General features: G+C 36.8%; 1 protein-coding gene across 2 annotated transcripts in view; it reads left to right on the top strand.

Moving 5' to 3' along the window:
* SCP2 (sterol carrier protein 2) overlaps nt 1–27129 on the top strand; it is a 149164-nt gene that overhangs the window by 73140 nt on the left and 48895 nt on the right. For both annotated transcript variants that reach the window (XM_082429998.1, XM_082429999.1), the window contains one exon: nt 22379–22532. In XM_082429998.1, coding sequence (XP_082286124.1) covers nt 22379–22532 — 154 coding nt within the window. The remainder of the gene's footprint in view (nt 1–22378; nt 22533–27129) is intronic.

Raw genomic sequence — 27129 nt, 5'->3', positions numbered from 1 at the left:
TCTACTAAAGAACTATTATCTAAAATATACAAAGAACTCTTAAAAGTAAACAATAAGAAAATGAGCAATCTGATTTAAAAATGGGCAAAAGATCCAAACAGACACCTGTCTAAAGAAGATATACAGGGGCTTCCCTGGTGGTGCACTGGCTAAGAATCTGCCTGCCAATGCAGGGGACACGGGTTCAAGCCCTGGTCCTGGAAGATCCCACATGCCATGGAGCAACTAAGCCCGTGTGCCACAACTACTGAGCCTGTGCTCTAGAGCCTGCAAGCCACAACTACTGAGGCCCACGCACCTAGAGCCCGTGCTCCACAATGAGGGAAGCCACTGCAATGAGGAGCCCGTGCATCTCAAGGAAGAGTAGCCCCCGCTCACCGCAACTAGAGAAAGCCCGTGCGCAGCAACAAAGACCCAACGCAGCCAAAAATAAATAAATAAAATAAAATATATAAAAAAAAGAAGATATACAAATGGCAAATAAGCATACGAAAAGATCCTCAACATCATATGTCATTAAGGAATTGCAAATTAAAACAGCAATGAGATACTACTACATACCTATTCAAATCTCCAAAATCCAAAACAGCAACAACACCAAATGCTAGAAGATTCTTACAAAATGGAACATCCTCTTACCATAGGATCCAGCAATTGTACTCCTTTGGCATTTACTCAAATGAATTGAAAACTTATTTACACAAAAACCTACATGTGGATGTTTATAGCAGCTTTATTCATAATTGCCAAATCTCGGAGGCAACCAAAATGTCCTTCGTTAGGTGAATGGATAAATAAACAGTGGTACATCCAGAAAATGGAATGCTATTCAGCCCTTCCCCAAAATTTAGTTATCAAGTGATGAAAAGGCATGGAGGAACCTTAAATGCATATTGCTAAGTGAAAAAGCCACTCTGAAAAGGTTACGTACTATATGATTCCAACTATATGATATCCTAGAAAAGGCAAAACTATGGAGACAGTAAAAAGATCAGCAGTTGGAGAAGGGAGGGTTGACTAGGTAGAGCACAAAGGATTTTTAGGGCAGTGAAACTGTTCTTTATGATGCTTTAATAGTGACTAGGTGTCATTTTACATTTGTCAGATGTATACAACACCAAGAGCAAACCCTAATGTAAACTATGGACTTTGGGTGATAATTATATGTCAATGTAGGTTCTTCAGTTGTAACAAATGATCCACTCTGGGACAGGATGTTGATAGTGAGGGAAGCTATGCACGTAGTGGGGACAGGGAGAATATGGGAAATCTCTGTACTTTCTGCTAAATCTTGTTATGAACCTCAAACTGCCCTAAAAAGGAAAGTGTAAAAAAAGTTAATCTCTGTTAACATACATTTATGTTAGATGATAGATAATGGAAGACAGGAAAACAAAAGCAGTTTGGTTAATATATACAAATATATTTACGTCAAAGCAAGGAAGATAGTCCTGTTAAATTGTTAAAGTCCTTTTTCTGCTACTTGTCACTATTAAAGTCCTTATTTCTGCAACTCGTAGGTGGTGATGGCTGGTATTTGTAATTTCCTTCTTTCACTACCCATTCTATGCTGCTTTTGCCCTTAGTAAGTACCTCATTTGTAGTTTCTCATCTGGTGCAATAAACTAAACCTTCATTCCTGAATAGTCTGTGCTGTTAGCAGTCCTGCTTCTTTGGGTTATTGTAGTAAACTAACTTTTATTACAAGACATGACAGTATTAAGAGGCACCCCATAGTACTTTTGGGTTCCAAGCTAATCCTTTTTGTCCTCATTAGATAGTAGCAACCTGATATTCCCATGATAATCAAGTCAGTCACCCCAGTCAATAAATCCCCTTCTTTGCCTATTAGTTCCGTGTCATGAAGAACCCTAAGTGTCCAGGCGGCAGTCTCTGCTTCCAGTTCAGTGTAACCACTGTTTTGTCTAAGACTTCTAAACCAGCAGAGCCCAAAGTTTCAGGAATGGCAAATAAAATGTTGCTAGTGGATCATTCAGGATAATAGTGAGAGGAACTGCTCCCTTTTCTATCCTTTGATCCTTTTTGCATCCTGGCTATGGAGAAACAGCATCATTGATTCAGAGCATGTTCCACATTTTGGAGGATATTTCCCCAGCCCTGCAAAGAGTTGCTGGCACCATTATTGAGTCTTCAAAAGGCTTTTATATTATTCTATCAGACCAGCTGCTTCAGGGTGATAGAATACATGGTAAGCCCAGTGCATGCTGTAAGCAGGAGTCCATTCCTGCATTTCATTTATTTAGGCTGTTAAATGAGCTTCTTAACCAGAGAAATATTATGTGGAATACCATGTTGGCAAATCCACCCAGCACAAAGGTCAAGTATAAAACCCTAAGGAGTATAAAAATTAGAGGTGTCGGTGGAGAAGAGACGTTTAAGAATGTTGAGAAGAAATGGTCAGTTATCCAAGGGAGGAGAATGTTTCAGAAGTTAGAGGTCAGGCCAGAAAAGTTAGATGGATGAAGAGTGAAGAGTGTCCTTTGGATTTGGCTATTATCAAGTCATTGGCAACCTTGGAGCAATTTTAGTGAAATGTTTTGCACGGAAGCACATGGGAATTTGGAAAGAATTAGAAGTGAGAAAGTAGCAACAGCAGTGCAGTTAAACTGTTAGGAGCAGTGGCTGTGACTGGAAAGGGATACATAGAGGGTGTACCTCAATTGCAGGTATATGTTCTATATGAATGAAGTCATGGCTTTGATCTTAACCTCTTCACTCTTTTCGGCCTAGTCATTTTATCTGTAAAATAGGAATAAAATATAGTATCTACCTAATAGGGTTGTGCTGTGGATCAAATGAGTAAATATGTGAGTACCCAAAACAGAGAAAAAAAACAGTAATTGCTAGTATTCTCTTCCCACCATTCCTACAAAAGAAAGCCAAAATGGATCCAGTTAACTGTTGCTAGTAATAAAGCACTTGTTTGTATCTCAGCATGAAAAATAATTTATAACCATTTCAGGAAAAGAACATTGTTAATTTGTAAAGAAAATAATTTTCCTTCTAGTATGACAGCCTCAAGGTACCAATTTCACTATGTAAATATTGTGCCCAATACTACACAGACATTATTTTAATACTATGCTCTGCCTTTGGTAAATAGACTAACCCTTTTCCTTTATCCCTCAAAAGAATGAGGTCATACTTCAGTGTTGATTTTGTTGCTAATGGTATGTACAGAAGTCAGGGTGATAATAAATATTTCTATGGTATGGCCATTGAAGCCTTAAGGAGTTACAGTTTGCATTTGAGACAGTGATTTAAATTCTCCTTTCAGACAGCTTCCTCACTCTCATATAGGAAACTTCTGTTTTCTTCAGGAGATGAATGTTAGTTGTTGTTATTGACACATAACTTTTTTCTCCTCTGAAAGAACATGTTTTTAATTATAATTGACTTGTTGGCCATTCCGAGATATTTTTGTTCTGTCATCCACTAAAACACTCAGAAATAATGATTTGTCGTAACAATATGATTTTTCATATCCATATTCTTTCTCAAAATTGAGGTATAATTTTCATAAAATAAAATGCACAGTTCTAGCAAAAACACAGTTGTTTATAGCAGCATTATTCATAGTAGCCAAAAGGTGGAAACAACTCAGATGTCTGTCATCAACTGATGAATGGATAAACAATATGTGGTATATTCATACAATGGTATATTCTTTGGCCATAAAGGAAATGAAGTAATGATACATGCTACAACATAGATGGACCTTGAAAACATTTTGCTAAGTGAAAGATGGCAGTCACAAAAGACCTCATATTACATGATTCATTTATATGAAATGTCCAAAATAGGCAAATCTGTAGAAACAGAAAGCAGATTAGTAGTGGCCTAGGATTGGGAGAGATAGCTAAATAGTATGGAATTTCTTTTTGAGGTAATGAATATGTTCTGAAATTAATTGTGGTGATGGTTGCACATATCTCTGAATATACTAAAAACCATTGAATTATAATCTTTAAATGGATGATTGGTTTAGACAATTGTGTACATCCATGTAACTACCAGCCAAAACAAGACATTAGAACATTTCCATCACCCCAGAAAGTTCCATTGTATCTATTTCCTGTAAATCCCTGACTTACCTCAATCACCTCTCTCTAACTCTCCAACCCTGCCCCACAACCAAGCTAAGACTTATTGACTTCTATTATGGTAGATTAGTTTTGCTGATCTTCGAACTTCATATAAATGGTACAATATAGTGTGTATATTTACTCTTTTGTGTCTGGATTCTTTAACTCAGTAGAATGTAATATTTATAAAAAATTTTCTTGTATCAGGAGTTCATTCTTTTTTATTGCTAAATAGTATTCTATTGTTTAAGTATATCAGTTTGTTTACCCATCCTTCTGTTGATGGGCATTTGGGTTCTTTTCTGTTTAGGGGTATTATGAATAAGGATGCTATAAATATTTTTGTACAAGACTATTTGTGGACATACCTTTTGTGTTTTTCTTGGGTTAGTAACTCAGAGTGAAGTTGCTGAGTCATAGGGCAGCATATGTTTAACTTTATAAGAAACTGCCAAATAGTGCTCCAAAGGGTTGTCATATGCTTTTTAATATTATAGCTGGATGACAAATTTTAACATTTTTTAAATTAGTTTTTAGTGGAGTGTAGTTGACTTACAGTGTTGTGTTAGTTTCTGCTGTACAGCAAAGTGAGTCAGTTATACATATACATATATCCACTCTTTTTTAGATTCTTTTCCCACATAGGTCATCACAGAGTATTGAGCAGAGTTCCCTGTGCTGGACAAATTTTAACATCTAACAAGTATTTGTCTTTCTCCTTAGGTTTAGTTCTATTCCTCAGAGTCAACCCCTTTTAAAATTTCTTTTGTATTTTTCCAAAAATTGTTATGCTTATACAAATACATATGTATATGTGTATTTATAGTCTTTCTGAATGTATGTTTGTATATGTGTATATTTATCACATTATAGACTGCTTTTTTACTTACATCTTAAAATTTATTCTATATTATCACTTATAGCTAGTCTTTATTCTTTTTAATGCCTGCGTAGTATTCTGATTATAAGAAATTAACCTAGTGATTCACATATGGGTAGACATATAGGTTATGTCAAGTTTGTTATTACAAACAATGTTGCACTAGCCATCCTGTGTCTTTGCATACTTTTTCAAGTATACCCATAGGATAAATTCCAAACAGTGGACTTGTCAGAGGATAGTACGTATTTTAAAATGGATGGATATTGCCCCATTGTCTTCAAAAAGATTATACCAATGCACATTCCCAACAACAGCGTATGAGAGTGCTTTTTTTTCTACAACCTTGTCAACGTTGGATTTTTAAAAATCAAATGTAAACAATTTTGCCAATCTTGACAGGTCATCCAGTTCTTTCCCCTGGGCACTAAAAAACTAACCTAAAACACCCAGGAAGGTAGAATTTGCCCAATTTTTAAATACTTCAAAGAAAGACTCGTACCTTCTGCAGTATTCTTTGAAAACTCTTTTCAGTATTTGAGTCTACACTGTTGGTAACATTTTCCTCTTATCAGTCTTTGAGGGATAGTGTTTAGTGGTGGTGTAGCATTTTGGGAGGAAAATTTATAAATCTTGATGACTTTATTGGTAGTCTGCATAAAATGAGGAATTACTGAAGAGTAAATGTTTACTTGCTACACACTGAGGATTTGGATATATTTCAAGTAAATCTGACACGTGGCCATTAGCTGCAGCCCAAGAAAGAATTCAGACTCCTGGAAAATATATCAGAATGACAGCTCAGAGTTGTTTAAATATTTTTGCCCTAGTTACTTGGATAACAAACTGCAATAGGATTCTAAGAAAATCAGAAAACAGTCAAGTAAGTGTTTCCAAAACATGTTAAGGTGGGGTGGGGAGGGTTTAAGGTTCTCTTCTACCAATGGTATTCTTTTAATTGTATGATATTGCTACTTTGGTGGGAACTCAGCATTGGAGAATTAGCTTTAAAATTAACTTTCCATGATACTGGTTTCTGATTTTAACTTGTTAAGGTCTGGGTTAAAAAAAGCTTCTAACTTCCATAATGGCACTTATAATAGAAGAAAAAGAGGTTTATGCATTTGAATTGAATGGTCTTTTGTTCATTGTCAGTTTAAAAACATGAACTCCTTTTGGATTTTCCAATTAGAAAAATCACAATAAACCTTAGGGTTATTTTTTTTTGGTTTACTTTGCAATTGTCATACGACAAAAAGCAAATTAGTGTCCAAATAATAGTATCATATCTTATTCCAGTTTTTAAAGTTCTTTCACATATATTGTTCAACACATTGAACGTTTGTTTAAAATGAATAAGTAAAATTTGACTTTAGCTCATTTATAGCCATCTCTGATTTATGAAAATGCATATTAGTGTCTGGGATCTACTGAAAGGGCATGAAAGTGCTTTTGAGATAAAACCCCTAATAAGGGATTGTTGCTTTGAAGCTGAAAGTTGGTTATTTAGTTTGGCCTTTTATATCAATTCAGCCTAGCATTTAGTGCCTTTCCAACGAGGCTTCAACCTCGTTTTCTGTCCTGATCTTCCATTTTTCAGTCTGTGAAAGTTCAATAAATGCTTATTGTATGTCTACATTATCATTAGGTGCTGTAGGTAACTGGTATTCAAATATGGTGTCTACTGATGGACTGATTCAGAATCCCCTGTGGCTTTAAAAAATATGTATTCCTGCCCTTCCATTAGAAATTCTGATTCCTAAGCCTGGTTGATCCTAACAGCTTATGTGTTTATAAAGTTCCCCCAAGAGCTTTTCATACACAACCAGGTTTGGGAACTAGGGCTAGGGTACACAAGGTGACCACTGCCCTAAGGAAACATACAAGAGGCAGATAATGTAATACAAATGATTAGAATCCAAGGTAGAATATAGGTGCCTTAGGCAAAGCACAAACCAGAACTATGAAGAAAGGAAAAAGGGAAAGGAGAATGGGAGGGGTGATGATTTACTAAATACCCACCACATGTCAGATTTTTGCTAGCATTTATATCTAGTTGGGTTTTGGGGGAGGAGATGTAGAAAGAGGAAGCATATTTAAACTAAACTGGACTGTTTGCTTTTTTCAGATGTGTTTAATTCCTTCTCACCTCTACAAACTCTGGCTTTGCTGTTTTCTCAATAATAGCAACAGCCAACACGTATACAGCGCTAATTTCTAGGCACTGTTCTAAGTATTCTTCATGTACAAATGCATTTAATTCTCACATCTATTTTTTTATATTTTATAAAAGAGGAACGTAGAGGCACAGAGTAACTTGCCCAAAGTCACCAAGGTAGAAAGTAGCAAAACTAGGATTCAAACCCAGGCAGCGTATTTTAGGGTCCAGGCTCTTAACCACTACACGCTACTTCAGTGCCCTTTTCCTCAGTGGAAATGCCCATTTTCAAGGTCGATCTCAAGTGTTACCTATCTTATGAAGCTTTTCCTGATTTCTTGATCCTTTCCATAGATTAATCTTTCCCTTTTCTGAACTCTTGCTATACTTTCTCAGTACTTCTCTTTTGACATATATGCGTGTAGTGCATATTATAATTATTTATGGCCTTTTAAAAAATCTCCTCTGTTTGACTAAGAGCCTGTGAGGGCAGGATCCATATTTCATTTGTCTCTGTACCCTGAACAGTGCCCAATACAAGACGTTGCACATCTAAAGAGGGTTGAATAAATTATTTCTCCTTTAATATCTGAAGGGTGGTATGGGGCAGAGGGGATAAACTTGTTTAGTATGAGAAGACTTAGGATCATTGGGAAGAATTCATGGGAAGGTAGATTTTGGGCTGTGGCAGGAAAGAAACTTTGTTAATTGTGGTAAAATACACATAACATAAAATTTACCATCTTAACCATTTTAAGTGTACAGGTCAGTGGTATTAAGTACATCTACATTGTTGGGTCACTGTAACCACCATCCATCCATAGAACTCTTTTCAGGTTGCAAAACTGAAGCTCTGTATCCATTAAACAAAAATTTCCCATTCTCTTCTCCCCTCACCCCTGGCAACCACCATCCTACCATCTGTCTACATGATTTTGACTACTCTAAGTACCTCACATAAGTAGAATCGTGCAATTTTTGTTCAGGAAAGAACTTTTTAACATGGCATTTCAAAAATGGAATAGATTGCCTCCTGAGAGCATATATTGCCTGTCACAGAGGCTGTGCATGAGAAATACAAGTTAACAACTTGATGGGAATGTTGTAAGGGGAATTGCCCATCTGTTAGGGCCTTAGATTTGACACACTCTTAGATCCTTCCTAATTCTAAGATGCTCTAATATCTCAAAGGGATGTAATTATGTCTCCTCCTGAATTCACATAGTTCTTAATATTTTTTTTTTAATTTATTTATTTTACTTATTATTTTTTTTTTTGGCTGCGTTGGGTCTTCGTTGCTGCTCACAGGCTTTCTCTAGTTGCGGTGAGCGGGGCTACTCTTTGTTGTGGTGCATGGGCTTCTCGTTGCGGTGGCTTCTTTTGTTGCAGAGCACGGGCTCTGGAGTGCAGCCTCAGTAGTTGTGGCGCACGGGCTTAGTTGCTCCACGGAATGTGGGATCTTCCCGGACCAGGGCTTGAACCCATGTCCCCTGCATTGGCAGGCGGATTTTTAACCACTGCACCACGAGGGAAGCCCAGTTCTTAATATTTTTAATGGTACATGTATTATTCTATTGTGTGACTTTTTTTTTTTTTTTACATGTTTCAGTACCTTTAAAGGTATTATAAACTTGGGTTTTAAGGAGTTGGGTGAAAATGAAATGAGAGTAAATGGAATTTTAGCCAGAGCACCTAGCATACTCAAACCATGGCCTGGCTCTTCTTGTACTCTATAAGGGGTCACCAAAAGAAGTACATTCTAGGATGATGACTGACGAAACCTAAATCCAATACTGACTCTAAAAAGTCAGTAAGTCAGTAAGGCCTAAATAACATTTTACCAAAGTATCTATTTCATCTCTCATCATATCCTAGAGGTCACCTGTCCTCATTCCCGTTGCCCAGAATTTTGCACATTTATCACTGTGTTGTGAGGGGAGGTAAGTTTTATCATTAGACTCTAATGAACACTATTCAGTGCCAGGAGAAATGGAGCCTAAGAGAGAATGTTTACTTTTGATACCTATTGCCAGGTAGAGATAGCTAGGAGCAGGCCCTGGCTTTTATTGCTCCTGACAAGAAAAAGGAAGACAGAGACGGAATATCGTGCCTATATATCCCATATTTTATTTTCTTATTTTAACAGCTCTTTTGAGGTAAAATCAACATATAATCAGCTGCACATATTTATTTATTATCTTTTTAATAGATCTTTATTGGAGTACAGTTGCTTAACAATACTGTGTCAGTTTCTGCTGCACAAGAAAGTGAATCAGCCATATGCATACACATGTCCCCACATCCCCTCCCTCTTGAGCCTCCCTCCCATCCTCCCTGTCCCACCCCTCTAGGTCATCGCAAAGCACCAAGCTGATCTCCCTGTACTATGCTGCTGCTTCCCACCAGCTATCTATTTTACGTTCGGTAGTGTATATATGTCGATGCTACTCTCACTTTGCCCCAGCTTCCCCCTGCCACCCCAAGTCCTCAAGTCCATTCACTATGTCTACCTCTTTATTCCTGCCCTGCAACTAGATTCATCAGTACCTTTTTTTTTTTTTTTTTAGATTCCATATATATGCGTTAGCATTTGGTATTTGTTTATCTCTTTCTGACTTAACTTCACTCTGTATGACAGATTCTAGGTCCATCCACCTCACTGCAAATAATTCAATTTCATTTCTTTTTATGGCTGAGTAATATTCCATTGTATAGATGTGCCACATCTTCTTTATCCATTCTTCTGTCGCTGGACATTTAGGTTGGCTCCATGTCCTGGCTATTGTAAATAGTGCTGCAATGAACATTGTGGTACATGTCTCTTTTTGAATTGTGGTTTTCTCAGGGTATATGCCCAGTAGTGGGATTGCTGGGTCATATGGTAGTTCTATTTTTAGTTTTTTAAGGAACCTCCATACTGTTTTCCATAGTGGTTGTATCAATTTACATTCCCACCAACAGTGCAGGAGGGTTCCCTTTTCACCACACCCTTTCCAGCATTTATTATTTCTAGATTTTTTGATAATGGCCATTCTGACCGGCATGAGGTGATACCTCATCGTAGTTTTGATTTGAATTTCTCTAATAATTAGTGATGCTGAGTATCTTTTCATGTGCCTCTTGGACATCTGTATGTCTTCCTTGGTGAAATGTCTGTTTAGGTCTTCTGCCCATTTTTTAACTGGATATTTGTTTTTTTTGATATTGAGCTGCATGAGCTGTTCATATATTTTGGAGATTAATCCTTTGTCAGTCGCTTCATTTGCAAATATTTTCTCCCATTCTGAGGGTTGTCTTTTTGTCTTGTTTATAGTTTCCTTTGCTGTGCAAAACCTTTAAAGTTTAATTAAGTCCCATTTGTTTATTTTTGTCTTTATTTCCTTTACTCTAGGAGGTGGGTCAAAAAAGATCTTGCTGTGGTTTATGTCAAAGAGTGTTTTTCCTATGTTTTCCTCTAAGAGTTTTATAGCGTCTGGTCTTACATTTAAGACTTTAATCCATTTTGAGTTTATTTTTGTGTATGGTGTTAGGTAGTGTTCTAATTTCATTCTTTTACATGTAGCTGTCCAGTTTTCCCAGCACCACTTATTGAAGAGGCTGTCTTTTCTCTATTGTATGTACTTGCCTCCTTTGTTGTAAATTAGGTGCCCATATGTGCGTGGGTTTATCTCTGGGCATTCCATCCTGTACCATTGATCTATATTTCTGTTTTTGTGCTAGTACCATACTGTCTTGATTACTGTAGCTTTGTGGTATAGTTTGAAGTCAGGGAGCCTGATTCCTCCAACTCCGTTTTTCTTTCTCAAGATTTTTTTGGCTACTGGGGTCTTTTCTGTCTCCATACAAATTGTAAAATTTTTTGTTCTAATTCTGTGAAGAATGCCATTGGTAGTTTGATAGGGATTGCATTGAATCTGTAGATTGCTTTGGGTAGTATAGTCATTTTCACAATATTCATTCTTCTAATCCAAGAACATGGTATATTTCTCCATCTGTTTATGTCATCTTTGATTTCTTTCATCAGTGTTTTATAGTTTTCTGAGTACAAGTCTTTCACCTCCTTAGGCAGGTTCATTCCTAGGTATTTTATTCCTTTTGCTGTAATGGTAAATGGGAGGGTGTCCTTAATTTCTCTTTCTGATTTTTCATTGTTGGTGTATAGGAATGCCAGAGATTTCTGCGCATTAATTTTGTATCCTGCAACCTTACCAAATTCATTGATTAGTTCTAGTAGTTTTCTGGTGGCATCTTTAGGATTCTTTACGTATAGTATCATGTCATCGGCAAACAGTGACAGTTTTACTTCTTCTTTTCCAATTTGTATTCCTTTTATTTCTTTTTCTTCTCTGATTGCTGTGGCTAGGATTTCCAAAACTATGTTGAACAAGAGTGGCGAGAGTGGACATCCTTGTCTTATTCCTGATCTTAGTGGAAAAGATCTCAGTTTTTCACCATTGAGTATGATGCTTGCTGTGGGTTTGTCATATATGACCTTTATTATGTTGAGGTAGGTTCCCTCTATGCCCACTTTCTGGAGAGTTTTTATCATAAATCGGTGTTGAATTTTGTCAGAAGCTTTTTCTGCATCTATTTAGGTGGTCATATGGTTTTTATTCCTTTATTTGTTAATGTGGTGTATCACATTGATTGATTTGCGTATATTGAAGAATCCTTGCATCCCTGGGATAAATCCCACTTGATCATGATGTATGATCCTTTGGAATGCTGTTGGATTCTGTTTGCTAGTATTTTGTTGAGGATTTTTGCATCTATGTTCATCAGTGATACTGGCCTGTAGTTTTCTTTCTTTGTGACATCTTTGTCTGGTTTTGGTATCAGGGTGATGGTGGCTTCGTAGAATGAATTTGGGAGTGTTTCTCCCTCTGCAATATTTTGGAAGAGTTTGAGAAGGATCGGTGTTAGCTCTTCTCTAAATGTTTGATAGAATTCACCTGTGAAACCATCTGGCCCTGGACTTTTGTTTGTTGGAAGATTTTTAATTACGGTTTCAATTTCATTACTTGTGATAGGTCTGTTTATATTTTCTAATTCTTGCTGGTTCAGTCTTGGAAAATTGTAGCTTTCCAAGAATTTGTCCATTTCTTCATGGTTGTCCATTTTATTGGCATATAGTTGTTTGTAGTAGTCTCTTATAATCCCTTGTATTTCTGCGGTGTCAGTTGTGATTTCTCCTTCATTTCTAATTTTATTGATTTGTCTCCTCTCCTTTTTTTTCTTGATGAGTCTGGCTAAGGTTTATCAATTTTGTTTATCTTCTCAAAGATAAACAGAAAAAGCACCAGCTTTTAGTTTTATTGATCTTTGCTAATGTTTTCTTCGTTTCTATTTCATTTATTTCTGCTCTGATCTTTATAATTTCTTTCCTTCTCCTGACTTTGGGTTTTCTTTGTTCTTCTTTCTCTAGTTGTTTTAAGTGTAGGGTTAGATTGTTTATTTGAGATTTTTCTTGTTTCCTGAGGTGAGATTGAATTGCTATAAACTTCCCTCTTAGAACTGCTTTTGCTGCGTCCCATAGGTTTTGGGTCATTGTGTTTTTGTTGTCATTTGTTTTTATGTATTTTTTATTTCTTCTTTGATTTCTTCAGTGATCTCTTGGTTATTTAGTAGTGCACTGTTTAGCCACCATGTATTTGTGTTTTTTACAGTTTTTTTTCCTGTAATTGATTTCCAATTTCATAGTGCTGTGGTCAGAAAAGATGCTTGATACAATTTCAATTACCTTAAATTTTCCAAGGATTGATTTGTGACCCAAGATGTGATTAATCTGGAGAATGTTCCATGTGCACTTTAGAAGAAAGTGTATTCTGCCACTTTTGGGTGGAATGTTCTATAAATATCAATTAAAACTGTCTGGTCTATCGTGTCATTTAAAGCTTGTGTTTCCTTATTTATTTTCATTTTGGATGATCTGTCCATTGGTGCAAGTGGGGTGTTAAAGACTCCTACTATGATTGTGTTACTGTCGATTTCCCCTTTTATGGCTGTTAGCATTTGCCTTATGTATTGAGGTGCTCCCATGTTGGGTGCATAAACATTTATAATTGTTATATCTTCTTCTTGGATTGATCCTTTGATCATTATGTGGTGTCCCTACTTATCTCTTGTAACAGTCTTTATTTTAAAGTCTATTTCATCTGATAGGAGTATTGCTACTCCCACTTTCTTTTGATTTCCATTTGCGTAGAATATGTTTTTCCATCCCTTCACTTTCAGTCTGTATGTGTCCCTAGGTCTGAAGTGGGTCTCTTGTAGACAGCATATATATGGGTCTTGTTTTTGTATGCATTCAGCCAGTCTGTGTCTTTTGGTTGGGGCATTTAATCCATTTACATTCAAGGTTATTATCTATATGTATGTTCCTATTACCATTTTCTTAATTGTTTTGGGTTTGTTTTTGTGGGTCTTTTTCTTCTCTTGTATTTCCCGCCTAGAGAAGTTCCTTTAGCATTTGTTGTAAAGCTGGTTTGGTGGTGCTGAATTCTCTTAGCATTTGCTTGTCTGAAAAGCTTTTGACTTCTCCATCGAATCTGAATGAGATCCTTGCTGGGTAGAGTAATCTTGGTTGTAGGTTTTTCTCTTTTGTCACTTTAGGTATATCCTGCCACTCCCTTCTGGCCTGCAGAGTTTCCGCTGAAAAATCAGCTGTTAACCTTATGGGGATTCCTTTGTATGTTATTTTTTTGTTTTTCCCTTGCTGCTTTTAATATTTTTTCTTTGAATGTAATTTTTGTTAGTTTGATTAATAGGTGTCTTGGTGTATTTTTCCTAGGGTTTATCCTGTATGGAACTCTCTGTGCTTCCTGGACTTGGGTGACTGTTTCCTCTCCCATGTTAGGGAAGTTTTCGACTATAATCTCTTCAAATATTTTCTCTTTCTTTTTCTCTTCTTCTTCTGGGACCCCTATAATTCGAATGTTGGTGCATTTAATGTTGTCCCAGAGGTCTCTGAGACTGTCCTCAGTTCTTTTCATTCTTTTTTTCTTTATTCTGCTCCTCAGCAGTTACTTCCAGCATTTTGTCTTCCAGCTCACTTACCCTTTCTTCTGCCTCAGTTATTCTGTTATTGATTCCTTCTAGTATTTTTCATTTCAGTTATTGTGTTGTTCATCTCTGTTTGTTTGTTCTTTAGTTCTTCTAGATCTTTGTTAAACATCTCTTGTATTTTCTCAGTCTGTGCCTCCATTCTGTTTCCAAGATTCTGGATCATCTTTACTATCATTACTCTGAGTTCTTTTTCAGGTAGGTTGCCTATTTCCTCTTCATTTATTTGGTCTTGTAGGTTTTTACCTTGCTCATTCATCTGTGCCATATTTTTTTGCCATCTCATTTTTTTTTTTTTTTAATGAGTGGGATTGTGTTCCTGTCTTAATGGTTGTTTTGCTTGAGGCGTCCGACACTGGAGTTTGTAGGCTGTTGGGTAGAGCTGGGTCTTGGTGCTGAGATGAGGAACTCCATGAGACCTCACTCTGATGAATATTCCCTGGGGTCTGAGGTTCTCTGTTAGTCCAGTGGTTCAGATTCAGAGCTCCCACCGGAGGAGCTTCGGCCCGACCCCTGGCTTGTGAACCAAGATCCTGCAAGCCACGTGGGGTGGCAAAAAAAAAAAGAACAATAACAAAGTAAAAAATAAATTAGATTAGGAAGCTAACAAGTATGTTAGAAAGAATATAAAAATAAAAAATATAGATGAATCAACAACCGGAAGGTATATCAGTACCCAATAGTAAAAAAGAGGAGGAGGGAAAAGAAAAGAATAAAAAGGGGGGAAAGGCATTGGCTGTGGAGGACGGAGCCTAAGCAAGGGTGAGGTTTGGGCAGTGGGCAGGGCCTATGCTTAGGACCCAGAGGGCTGGAAAGGCCCTGGGGAATGTGAGGGGGGGGACTTAGGCTCAAGGAATAGAAGGGGTCCAGGCGTGTCCCCCACCCCTGGTCTCAGAGGGTAGGGGACCTCAGCTGGGAGCCCAACAGGCTTCCTGGGTTCGAGTGGGTGGGACGTTTGCCCCTTGGGTCTGGGAAGGGCCCTCCCACCTGCCTCTCCTTATCTCCCTGGCCTCCTTCCTATGCTCCCAAGGACCCACACAGCCTGGAGGGGGCTTTGGAGGGCAGGGGACCAGCCTGGGAGCTCAGCAGGCTCCCCGGGCCCCAGTGGGCAGGGCAATCACCCTCTGCTCCTCTCCCCGTTCTCCCGGATGACTCCTCCCACCTGCCTCTCCTGATCTTCCCAGCCTCAGGGGCACTGATCCTGTCTGGCCTTCAGTTCTCCTCCCCACTCAGTCCCCCTACATCCTACCAGTTCACTTTGGGGTTCCTCCCGTCTCCTTGGGCGTCAGAGTCCCCCACCAGCAGCTGGCAGGTGCCCTAGTTGTGGGGAGACACTAACTCCGCGTCTTCCCACACTGCCATCTTCAACTGCACATATTTAAAATGTACAATTTAATAAGTTTGACATATATATCCACCTGTTAAACCATCACCATAGTCAAGATAGTGAACATGTCCATCAACCCCAAAAGTTTTGTCATATATACATCTTTGTAATCCCTCCCTCCAACTATTTCCCACCCCGCATCCCAAAGCAGTGTTTTCTGTCACTATAGATTAATTTGCATTTTCTAGAGTTTTGTATAAATGGAATTCTACAGTATGTTATTTTTCTTTTTGTCTGCCTGAGATTTGTCCATATTTTTGCATGTATTGATAGTTCATTCCTTTTTATTGCTGAGTAGTATTCCACTGTATGGATATATCATGTTTATTGTTGATGGACATTTGGCTTGTTTCTAGTTTTTGGCTATTACAAATAAAGCTACTGTGAACATTCATGTGTAAATCTTTGTATAAACACAGATTATATTTTCTCTTGTGTAAATACTTAGGAGTGGAATGACTGGATCATATGCCAGGTGTAGGTTTAACTTCTAAGAAACTGTCAAACTGAGGACTTCCCTGGTGGTCCAGTGGGTAAGACTCCATGCTATCAACGCAGGGGGCCCGGGTTTGATCCCTGGTCGGAGAACTAGATCCTGCATGCATGCCCCAACTAAGAAGTCCACATGCTGCAACTAAAGGATCCCACATGCTGCAACTAAGACCTGGCGCAGCCAAAATAAGTAAATTAATTTAAAAAGACAACAAAAAAAGACACTGTCAAACTGATTTCCAAAGTGGTCATACTGTTTCACCTTCCCACCAGCAGTGTATGAGAGTTCTAGTTCTTCCACATCCTCGTCAGCACTTGGTATGGTCAGCTTTTTAAATTTTAGCCATTCTAATCAGTATGTAGTGGCATCTTCTTGTGGTTTTAATTTGCATTTTCCTACTGGCTAATGATGTTAAACAGTTTTTTATGTGCTTATTTGTCATCTGTATATCTTTTTCGATGAGTTTTGAGAGTTCTTTATATATCCTGTATACAAGTTCTTTACCAAATATATGCTTTGCAAAGATTTTCTCCCAGTCTGTGACTTTCCTTTTCATTCTCTTACTAGTGTCTTTTAAAGAGCAGAAGTTTTTAATTATGGTTAAGTCCTGTCTAAGACATCTTTGTCTAACCCTGGGTCACAAAGATCTTTTCCTGTGTTTTCTCCTAGATGTTTTATACTTTAAGCCTTACATTTAGATCTGTGACCCATTTTGAATTAATTTTTATGTATGGCACAAAGTATGGATCCAAGTCCATTTTTTACATATGGATTTCCTGTTGTTGGAGTGCCACTTATTTATCTATACTTTGTCCACTGCACTGCCTTTGTCAAAAATCAGTTGTTCATAAATATGTGGGCATTATTTGTGGTCTGTCTTTTCTGTCCAGTTAGTCTATGTGTCTGTCTTTACATGAGTACCATACTGTTTTGATTACTTTACCTTTATAATTGTTCTTGATATTAGGTAGCCTTAGCCCTCCATCTTAATTCTTCTTTTTTAGAGTTGTTTGGCTATTCTAGCTCCTTTGTATTTTTATAGAAATTTTAGAATCAGCTTGTTGATTTCTACAAAAAATTCTCCTGAGATTTTTATTAGGATTATGTTGAATGTATAGATTTATCTGGGGGAGAATTGAGATTCAAACAATAGTGAATCTTCTGACTCATAAACAAAATATATGTCTCCATTTATTTACTTAAAAAAGTCTTTAACTTTTTTCAGAAATATATTATAGTTTTCACTGTACAGGTCTTGCACATATTTGTCAGATTATGGCATAAATACTTAGGGGTAAATATTCAGATTTACCCCTAAGTATTTCATATTTTTGATGCTATTGTGAATGGTATTTTTTCAGTTTCAAGTTTTCATTGCTAGTATGTAGAAATACAATCAATTTTTGTTTATTCATCTTATAGCCTTGCTAAGACTCACTTATTAATCCTAGTAGTTGTGTAAAAACTGCATCAGGTTTTCTATATAGACAATCATATTGTCTGTGAATAAAGACAGTTTTATGTTTTCCCCTTTATCTTCATGAAATGGCCTTCTTTGCTCTGGCAAGTCTTTGCTCTGAAATCTACTTTGGCTGATTTAATATGGCCACTCCGGCTTTCAAATTTTAACTAGTGCTAACATGGCATATCTTTTTCTATCTTTTTAGTTTTAACCTATTTGTGATTTTATATTTAAAGTGCATTGGCAGCATTTAGTTGGGTCTTGTTTTTTTTCTCCGCACTGACAATCTCTGTCTTTGATTGGGGTGTTTAGACTATTTATATTTGATGTGATTATTAGTATGGCTGTTTGTGTTCTCTTTGTCCCAGCTGTTCTTTATTCCCATTTCTCTCTTTTTATCACCCTACTTTTGGATTATTTTTTATTTCTCCATTTTACCTTTACTATCATAGCCTATCTTCAAGTGTTATTATACGAGTTCACTAATAGTAAAAGAACCTTACAACAGTATACTTCCATTTCTCCTGTCCAGGCCTTATAATACTGTAGTTGTAAATTTTTCTTTTACATATGTTTTAAACCCCACAAGAAATTATTTTTGTTTAAATAATCAGTTATCTCCTAAAGAGATTAAACAATAAGAAAACCTTATCTATTTAAGGTTAATGTAGTTACCACTTCATTCCTTTGTGTAAATTCATATTTCCATCTGCTATCATTTTCTTACTGCCTAAAGGATTTCCTTTAACATTTATAGTGTGGGTGTTACAGTATGGTGATGAATTCTTTCAGCTTATTTTGTCTGAAAATATCCTTGTTACTTTTGTTCTTGAAATATATTGTACATTTGATAGCATTCTAGGTTGATAATTTTGTAACTTTTGGAGGGAAAAACTGATCTTAATAAATGTGCATTTTTCAGTGTATGCTGAGTCTGTTAACGCTTTTTGCTCTTTAAAGCTCAACAAATCTTTGCTTTCTCAAAAAGCCAGGCTCCAACAATAGAAAAACTGGCTTTTTAATCTGTTTATGCTAATAAGGTCTTTAGATGTCTAATTTGAGACTAAAGCTAAATTATGACTTTTTTGTACTTGACTGCTTAATGGTGTAGGGAGAGTTATGGGTTCAAGGAAGCAAGAGGAAGAAAAGACCTCGGGTAATATCTCAAGATATTATTCTCTGTAGTTTTTCCATTCTGTGGCTTTCCATAGCACTTAGTACTTATCTTTATTAGCACTTCATATTACACTGTGAATTCTTTGTATCTTCAATACTTAATGGAGTGCTTGATACATGTTTGAATAGTTTATTTTCAGTAGCAACCAGACTATGTAACTATGTAGCTGAGTCCTAGGCTAATTATTTTTATATAAAAAGATTGACCAACATCTTGTTAGGAAATTTTTGCAGCAAGATGGTAGTAAAATGAAGTAACAAGGTTAAACATTTTTTTTTCCCTTCATAAGAGACTTTAAGAAGGACATTACTGTTTGGATATACTACTTTGACAGGATGCCCATTCCTATGTCCCTCCACAGTTTATAAGTATGTCATGTTCATGTTTGATAGTTTATTTTTTTTCCAAGGAGAGGAAAAATATGGTCTTTAATTCAGTGCCAGAAGTTATCCAAGGAAGGAAAAATTTTAAAAAGTGTTGCTCATATAGTTTATGCTTTCATAACTATCTTCTGCGTCTTCTTGGCAGGTAGATTTCTGAGGCCAACTTTTGACTTCCACCTTCACAAATCTAGATTCTAGAAATGCAAGAAATGCCAGGTTATTCTGAAAGCAGATAACCAGAAAGCTCATATAATCAATATGTTTTCTCACTGTCGTCTTTTGTTAAAAGTGAATAAATAAGTTAACATGGATCTTTATTCCCTCCCTCCCTTCTTCCTTTTTTTGCCACATGTGAGTTAAGCAAATCATGAGTAGAGATTTAACACAGTGTATCACATCTTCTACAGTATCAGTGGTATGGTGTTACTGAGATTATTGCAAAATCTGGTGCTTCCAGTACATTCATGTTCTCTCTCTCTCCCTCCTTCTCTCCCCCTCACTCTCTCCCTTTCTGCCTGCCTCCCTCCCCCAACTCCCTCTCTCCCTCTTCACCCCCTTCTCTCTCACTCTCACTGGCTGTCTTGAGCACTCTCTAGCCTCATTCACTTAACTTTCTATTCCTTAAGCAGGCTGTGTACCTTTATATGCCTATCTTATTTATTAGATCTTCTGAGCCTTGAGCAGTGTCAGCACATATTAGGCATTCAGTAAATATTTGTTGGATGGATGGGTAGATGAATATCTAAAGGGTTCCTTGCATTTTTACTAAGATTATATCATAAACATTTTCCTAAATTATTAAAATTTTTGTATACATCATTTTAAATAGGAACATAGTACTTTGTCATCTGGATAGATCATAATTTATATAACCATTCCCCAGTTATTTCACTTGTAGATTATCTAGTTTTTCACTGTTCTAAGAATGTGATAAACAGATAGCTTTGTGTGTAAGACTTTTCCTATGCTTGATTATTTCCATAGAATGGTTTTCAAGGCATTTTAAATGCTCTTAATAATTTTGTACATTGCTTTCCAAAAAGGTTATACCAGTTTGAACTTTTACCCTTACTGTTTGAAGGTGGCTGTCATGCCATGGTCTCCCCAGCATTGATTAGTTCCATGTTTAAACATCCTGACCAATGTGATTGGTTAAAACAGTATCTTTCTATTTGATCAAGGTAAAGTTGAGTATTTTTCTCAAATATTTGTAAACTATGTATATTTACTCTTTGGGGAAGAGAACTAGCCTTATTTCCCCACCCACGTATACATAAGACCAGTCTGAATACTTTTTTTGGTCTTATGTATTCATAAATGTTTAAGCTTTTTGTATGGCAGATTTCAAGTAAAACTGATTGCCCCAAAGTTTGGATATATTAGTAGAATTATTCACTTTGACCTTAATATTCAAAATGTTCACAATTCAAAAAAATCATTACAAGATGTAGAATTACCTATTTTAAAACAGTGTTTAAAATATATATGCTGTAAAAATATGTAGACATTGCTTAGAAAGGAGAAATGGCAGTTAAATTTCTTGAGAAGGTTGGGGTTATACAGAAAACTGTCATAGGTATTCGGGAATCAGACGTTGTGATTGGGGGTGTGGGTGGAAGAACAGACATTATAGGTAGACCGGTTTGCTCTGCCTCCAGGACAATGAAACCAGTCTATCCAACATTCTTAACTAAGCTATCCTTGAGTAGCTGGTGTGGGAGAAAAACAAATGTACATCAGGAGACTTGGCTTCTAATCTCAACTCTGGAATTAGCCTGCTTTGTGACCATTCACAAATTACTTAATCTTACAGTTTCTCATTGCTACCTTTGTATCTAAGCAAGGGCTCCTGTGCCCTTGGCTTGGAGCAGAAAGCAAACTCTGATAAGTGGGTGTTTGCAGCAAAGTAAGGGTTTATTTGCAGGGCGCCAAGAAAGGGAGTGGGAGACAAGTCTCAGATCCACTCCATCTTGGTCTTTGAGTTAGGGATGTTTTAAAGGGGAAGAACAAGGAAACTGGAATTAATCATCGTCTCAAGACATTTCTGTGACATTTCTTTTTTTTTTTTTCATTATTGAACACGTGTATTTTTTTTATTAATTAATTTTTATTGGAGTATAGTTGATTTACAATGTTGTATTAGTTTCTGCTGTACAGCAGAGTGAATCAGTTATACATATACATATATCCACTCTTTTTTAGATTCTTTTCCCATATAGGTCATTACAGAGTATTGAGTAGAGTGCTATACAGTAGGTTCTTATTAGTTATCTATTTTATATATAGTAGTGTATATATGTGTGACATTTCTTAATCATGGTTTTGGGAGTCAGAATGTGTCTGGTTTATGATTCTCTGGCCAGGTGGTCCATGGCTCTGGGGGTTGTGAGCTCATCTTGCCTGGAGAAACAACTTGAGTTTGTATGATGGTATCTACAACAGCAATTTTAATACTGCAATTAAACAGTATTAAACTGTTGGATATTAAGTGGATATAACAGCAATTTTAATGATGTTATTAACAGCAGCAATCTTAGTCAACTGACTCTGATTAATTAGTATTCAGTTAGCACAGGATTGAGGGGACAAGAAAGGGATTGAGGTCAGAGGAGACAAGTAAGGGAATAAAGTTTTAGATAGAGAGATTAATCGTAAACTCGGTAAGGGAACTCAGTTTTAGGGGGGACTTGGTTTCAACATTATTTAGTTCTCTCCAGCTCTAAAAATCTCTGATTTTATTATCCAGAGGACAAAATGCTATTTTTGTGAATCCAGTGCTATTTTTGGAATAGCTGTGAATAGGTCTAGAAAACATTCTTTCTAGGAACTTTTTGAGGAGAATAATAGGAAAATTTCCCATACCAGCTAAATATTTTAGGGAAAGTCAACTCCCAAGTCCTAGATTATATTCTTTTGATACATTAAAAATGGTAAAATTAAATTATTTGTATGCTGTTTTGCCTCAGCCACAGAACGGTATATTCAGTGTTTTCTCTTTCAACATTGCCAAAAAATGGCAGGTTGGATAAATTTAAAGAGCACAAGGAATTTCTGAAGCCTGAATATTGTCTAAATACAGAGATTACTTAGGGAGAAAAAATAGCTAGCTGCAAAAACCCTCCAGGCTTTTAAGAGAAGTTCTTACTTAGGCAAACGTCGTCTTGGCTGAATAAAATGGTTTAGTTAAAAGTCACAATTAAACGTTAGCCCTTGTCTACCTTTAGCTTTCTAAACCAACGGAATCTGACTGTTCTGCGTTCGATTTGTTAGGTCTGGCTCAGTGCGCTGAACTCTGCTGGCAGCTGAGAGGGGAAGCCGGAAAAAGGCAAGTTCCTGGTGCAAAGGTTGCTCTGCAGCATAATTTAGGCCTCGGAGGAGCAGTGGTTGTCACGCTGTACAAGATGGGTTTTCCTGAAGCTGCCAGGTAAGTGACATTATGGGTTTTGTCTGGCAATGAACCCTTCTGACTTTTCACAACTGATGACGTTGTACAAGTAAAAAAGTCCCAATTTTATTGTCTTAGTACTCAAAGAACAAATATTTTATTACCTTGCTTTAATAGCATGGTTTTAAAACTTTAAAACTGGCAATTACCTTTTAAACTTAACTAGCCTTAGTAAAGTTTTGTTTAAAAAGAAGGCAGCATAGTCAAAAGAGAGTGCTGAACTAGAAGCCAGAGCTGGCTGGGCACTTGTCTCAGCCCTGCCAACCTGAGTAATTTTAATTCAGGCAAGTCATTTTTTGGTTTCCTTTCCCACAATTTGCTTTCTCCCCCTAGCGTCCCGGGCTTCTGAGGTTATTGGGAGAAAGTCATCAAATATGCCGATTGTATCTCTGCAGATTTCTGTTTCTGAATCCAGCTAAGCCCTCACTGCTGCTAGAATCCTGTTTGTCTCCTGCTGATTTTCTTCCTGCCCTTGTCAAATGCCTGTGCTCCTCAGATCTCCAAGCACTTTCTTTTCCAAGCCTTTTCAGGATCCCTCAACTTCCTTGCTCTTCTCTCAGAGAAGTGCTCATCCTTTTTTCCACCGAGGAAAAAAGTTCCTTTTCCTTTCCAAGGCCCATCTTTCCTCTTTGCATGCTTTTGTTTCCAACCACTTTCTGTAACTTTGTTCCAGATATTAAGTATACCTTCTTTCTTTTGAATCTTTCCATTTTTACCTTTCTGTTGACTCCTTTCGCTCTGTCAGCAAACATGTTCATGTCTTCCATATTCTAAAACTCTGTTTTTCTCCTTACCTTAATTATTCTCTTTCATGATAAGCCTTTTATATTGAGCCACTTTTGTTTTTCTACTCTGAAATGTCTTAAGTTTAGTTTTTGATCTCACCACTGAGGTCAGGTAAGGCCACCAATGATCTGATTATGATATGTTCTTGATATTTTCTATCTTTATTCTCTTAACTCTGCTGTAGCTTTCAACACTAATTGGCTCCCTTTTCTCTCCTGAAATTCTTGGTAATATTGTATTCATTTTTTCACACTTTTGGTTCCACAAAGGATATGTGAACACTTTTTTACAGAGTCCATTATATTCTCATGTTTTGTAAACTCTTGAATCTTTTCTCTCTGTCCTTTCTTCTTTCATGCCTGGAATATTAGTTCTGTGTGAAAATTCTATCTTCCAGTTAAGGCCAGTCTTAGGTACCGTCTTCCTTTGAATATCCACAGCACTTTGTAACTCTTGGGTCCCTATCCAATTTTTGTTTAGTTGTAGAGTATCTACGTTGTTTTGTATCTTGTTTGTTATGTGAAATCCTTGAGATCTAAGACTGATTCTCCTCACCCCTCTGAGGATCTCTCTTACAGTGAGTAAATGTTTATTGAATGGGATCAAATAAAAAGATGTTAAGATGTTGAATTTTAAGTTTCCTCCTAAGTCTGATTCATTGGTTCTGTATCGTCCTCTCGAATTCCATCTAGTTCATATTTGGAGTTGAAAACCCTCAGTAAAAGCCAAACTATAAAGAGCTACCAGAGTCATCATATAGTATAGCTGTCTAATTTGCTCAGAATAGAAGATTATGCATTTAGGGCAATAAATTCTATTTTAAACATGGAATTCTCATAGTTCTTTTTTTTTTTTAACATCTTTATTGGAGTATAATTGCTTTACAATGGTGTGTTAGTTTCTGCTGTACAGCAAAGTGAATCAGCTATACGTATACATATACCCCCATACCCCCTCCCTCTTGCGTCTCCCTCCCACCCTCCCTATCCCACCCCTCTGGGGGGACACAAAGCACTGAGCTGATCTCTCTGTGTTGTGCAACTGCTTCCCACTAGCTATCTATTTTACATTTGGTAGTGTATATATGTCAATGCTACTCTCTCACTTCATCCCACTTTATACTTCCCCCTCCCCGTGTCCTCAAGTCCATTCTCTACATCTGCATCTTTATTCCTGTCCTGCCCCTAGGTTCTTCAGAACCATTTTTGTTGTCTTTTCTTTAGATTCCATATATATGTGTTAGCATATGTTATTTGTTTTTCTCTTTCTCACTTACTTCACTCTGTATGACAGTCTCTAGGTCCATCCACCTCACTGCAAATAACTCAATTTTGTTTCTTTTTATGGCTGAGTAATATTCCATTGTATATATGTACCACATCTTCTTTATCCATTCATCTGTTGATGGGCACTTAGATTGCTTCCACGTCCTGGCTATTGTAAATAGTGCTGCAATGAACATTGTGGTACATGACTCTTTGTGAAGTATGGTTTTCTCAGGGTATATGCCCAGTAGTGGGATTGCTGGGTCATATGGTAGTTCTATCTTTAGTTTTTTAAAGGAACCTCCATACTGTTCTCCACAGTGGCTGTATCAGTTTACATTCCCACCAACAGTGCAAGAGCATTCCCTTTTCTCCACACCCTCTCCAGCATTTATTGTTTGTAGATTTTTTGATGATGGCCATTCTGACCAGCATGAAGTGATATCTAATTGTAGTTTTGATTTGCATTTCTCTAATGATTAGTGATGTTGAGCATCCTTTCATGTGTTTGTTGGCAATCTGTATATCTTCTTTGGAGAAATGTCTGTTTAGGTCTTCTGCCCATTTTTGGATTGGGTTGATTGTTTTTTTGATATTGAGTTGCATGAACTGCTTGTATATTTTGGAGATTAATCCTTTGTCAGTTGCTTCATTTGCAAATATTTTCTCCCATTCTGAGGGTTGTCTTTTTGTCCTGTTTATAGTTTCCTTTGCTGTGCAAAAGCTTTTAAGTTTCATTAGGTCCCATTTGTTTATTTTTGTTTTTCTTTCCCTTTCTCTAGGGAGTGGGTCAAAAAGGATCTTGCTGTGATTTATGTCATAGAGTGTTCTGCCTATGTTTTCCTCTAAGAGTTTGATAGTGTCTGGCCTTACATTTAGGTTTTTAATCCATTTTGTATTTATTTTTGTGTATGGTGTTAGGGAGTGTTCTAATTTCAGTCTTTTACATGTAGCTGTCCAGTTTTCCCAGCACCACTTATTGAAGAGGCTGTCTTTTCTCCATTGTATATACTTGCCTCCTTTATCAAAAATAAGGTGACCATATGTGCATGGGTTTATCTCTGCACTTTCTATCCTGTTCCATTGATCTATGTTTCTGTTTTTGTGCCAGTACCATACTGTCTTGATTACTGTAGCTTTGTAGTATAGTCTGAAGTCAGGGAATCTGCTTCCTCCAGCTCCGTTTTTTTCCCACAAGACTGCTTTGGCTATTCGGGGTCTTTAGTGTCTCCATACAAATTTTAAGATTTTTTGTTCTAGTTCTGTAAAAAATGCCATTGATAATTTGATAGGGATTGCATTGAATCTGTAGATTGCTTTGGGTAGTATAGTCATTTTCACAATATTGATTCTTCTAATCCAAGAACATGGTATATCACTCCATCTATTTGTATCATCTTTAATTTCTTTCATCAGTGTCTTATAATTTTCTGCATACAGGTCTTTTGTCTCCTTTGGTAGGTTTATTCCTAGATATTTTATTCTTTTTGTTGCAATGGTAAATGGGAGCGTTTTCTTAATTTCACTTTCAGATTTTTCATCATTACTGTATAGGAATGCAAGAGCTTTCTGTGCATTAATTTTGTATCCTGCTACTTTACCAAATTCATTGATTAGCTCTAGTAGTTTTCTGGTAGCATCTTTAGGATTCTCTATGTGTAGTATCATGTCATCTGCAAACAGTGACAGTTTTACTTCTTACCAATTAGGATTCCTTTTATTTCTTTTTCTTTTCTGATTGTTGTGGCTAAAACTTCCAAAACTATGTTGAGTAATAGTGGTGAGAGTGGGCAACCTTGTCTTGTTCCTGATCTTAGAGGTAATGGTTTCAGTTTTTCACCATTGAGAACAATGCTGGCTATGGGTTTGTCATATATGGCCTTTATTATGTTGAGGTAAATTCCCTCTGTGCCTACTTTCTGGAGGGTTTTTATCATAAATGGGTGTTGAATTTTGTCAAAAGCTTTTTCTGCATCTATTGAGATGATCATATGGTTTTTATCCTTCACTGTGTTAATATGATGTATCACATTGATTGATTTGTGTATATTGAAGAATCTTTGCATTCCTGGGATAAACCCCACTTGATCATGGTGTGTGATCCCTTTAATGTGCTGTTGGATTCTGTTTGCTAGTATTTTGTTGTTGTTCAGGATTGCATCTATGTTCATCAGTGATATTGGTCTGTAGTTTTCTTTTTTTTGTGACATCTTTGTCTGGTTTTGGTATCAGACTGATGGTGGCCTTGTAGAATGAGTTTGGGAGTGTTCTTCCCTCTGCTATATTTTGGAAGAGTTTGAGAAGGATAGGTGTTAGCTCTTTTCTAAATGTTTGGTAGAATTGGCCTGTGAAGCCGTCTGGTCCTGGACTTTTGTTTGTTGGAAGATTTTTAACCACAGTTTCAATTTTAGTGCTCATGATTGGTCTGTTTTTATTTTCTATTTCTTCCTTGTGCAGTCTCAGAAGTTATGCTTTTCTAAGAATTTGTCCATTTCTTTCAGGTGTCTATTTTATTGGCATATAGT

The sequence above is a fragment of the Balaenoptera physalus genome, assembly GCF_965194825.1.
Source record: "Balaenoptera physalus genome assembly, chromosome: 1".
NCBI classification, from domain to species: domain Eukaryota; kingdom Metazoa; phylum Chordata; class Mammalia; order Artiodactyla; family Balaenopteridae; genus Balaenoptera; species Balaenoptera physalus.
Note: the sequence above shows the minus strand (reverse complement) of the source record. Positions and strands in the feature narration are given on the sequence as shown.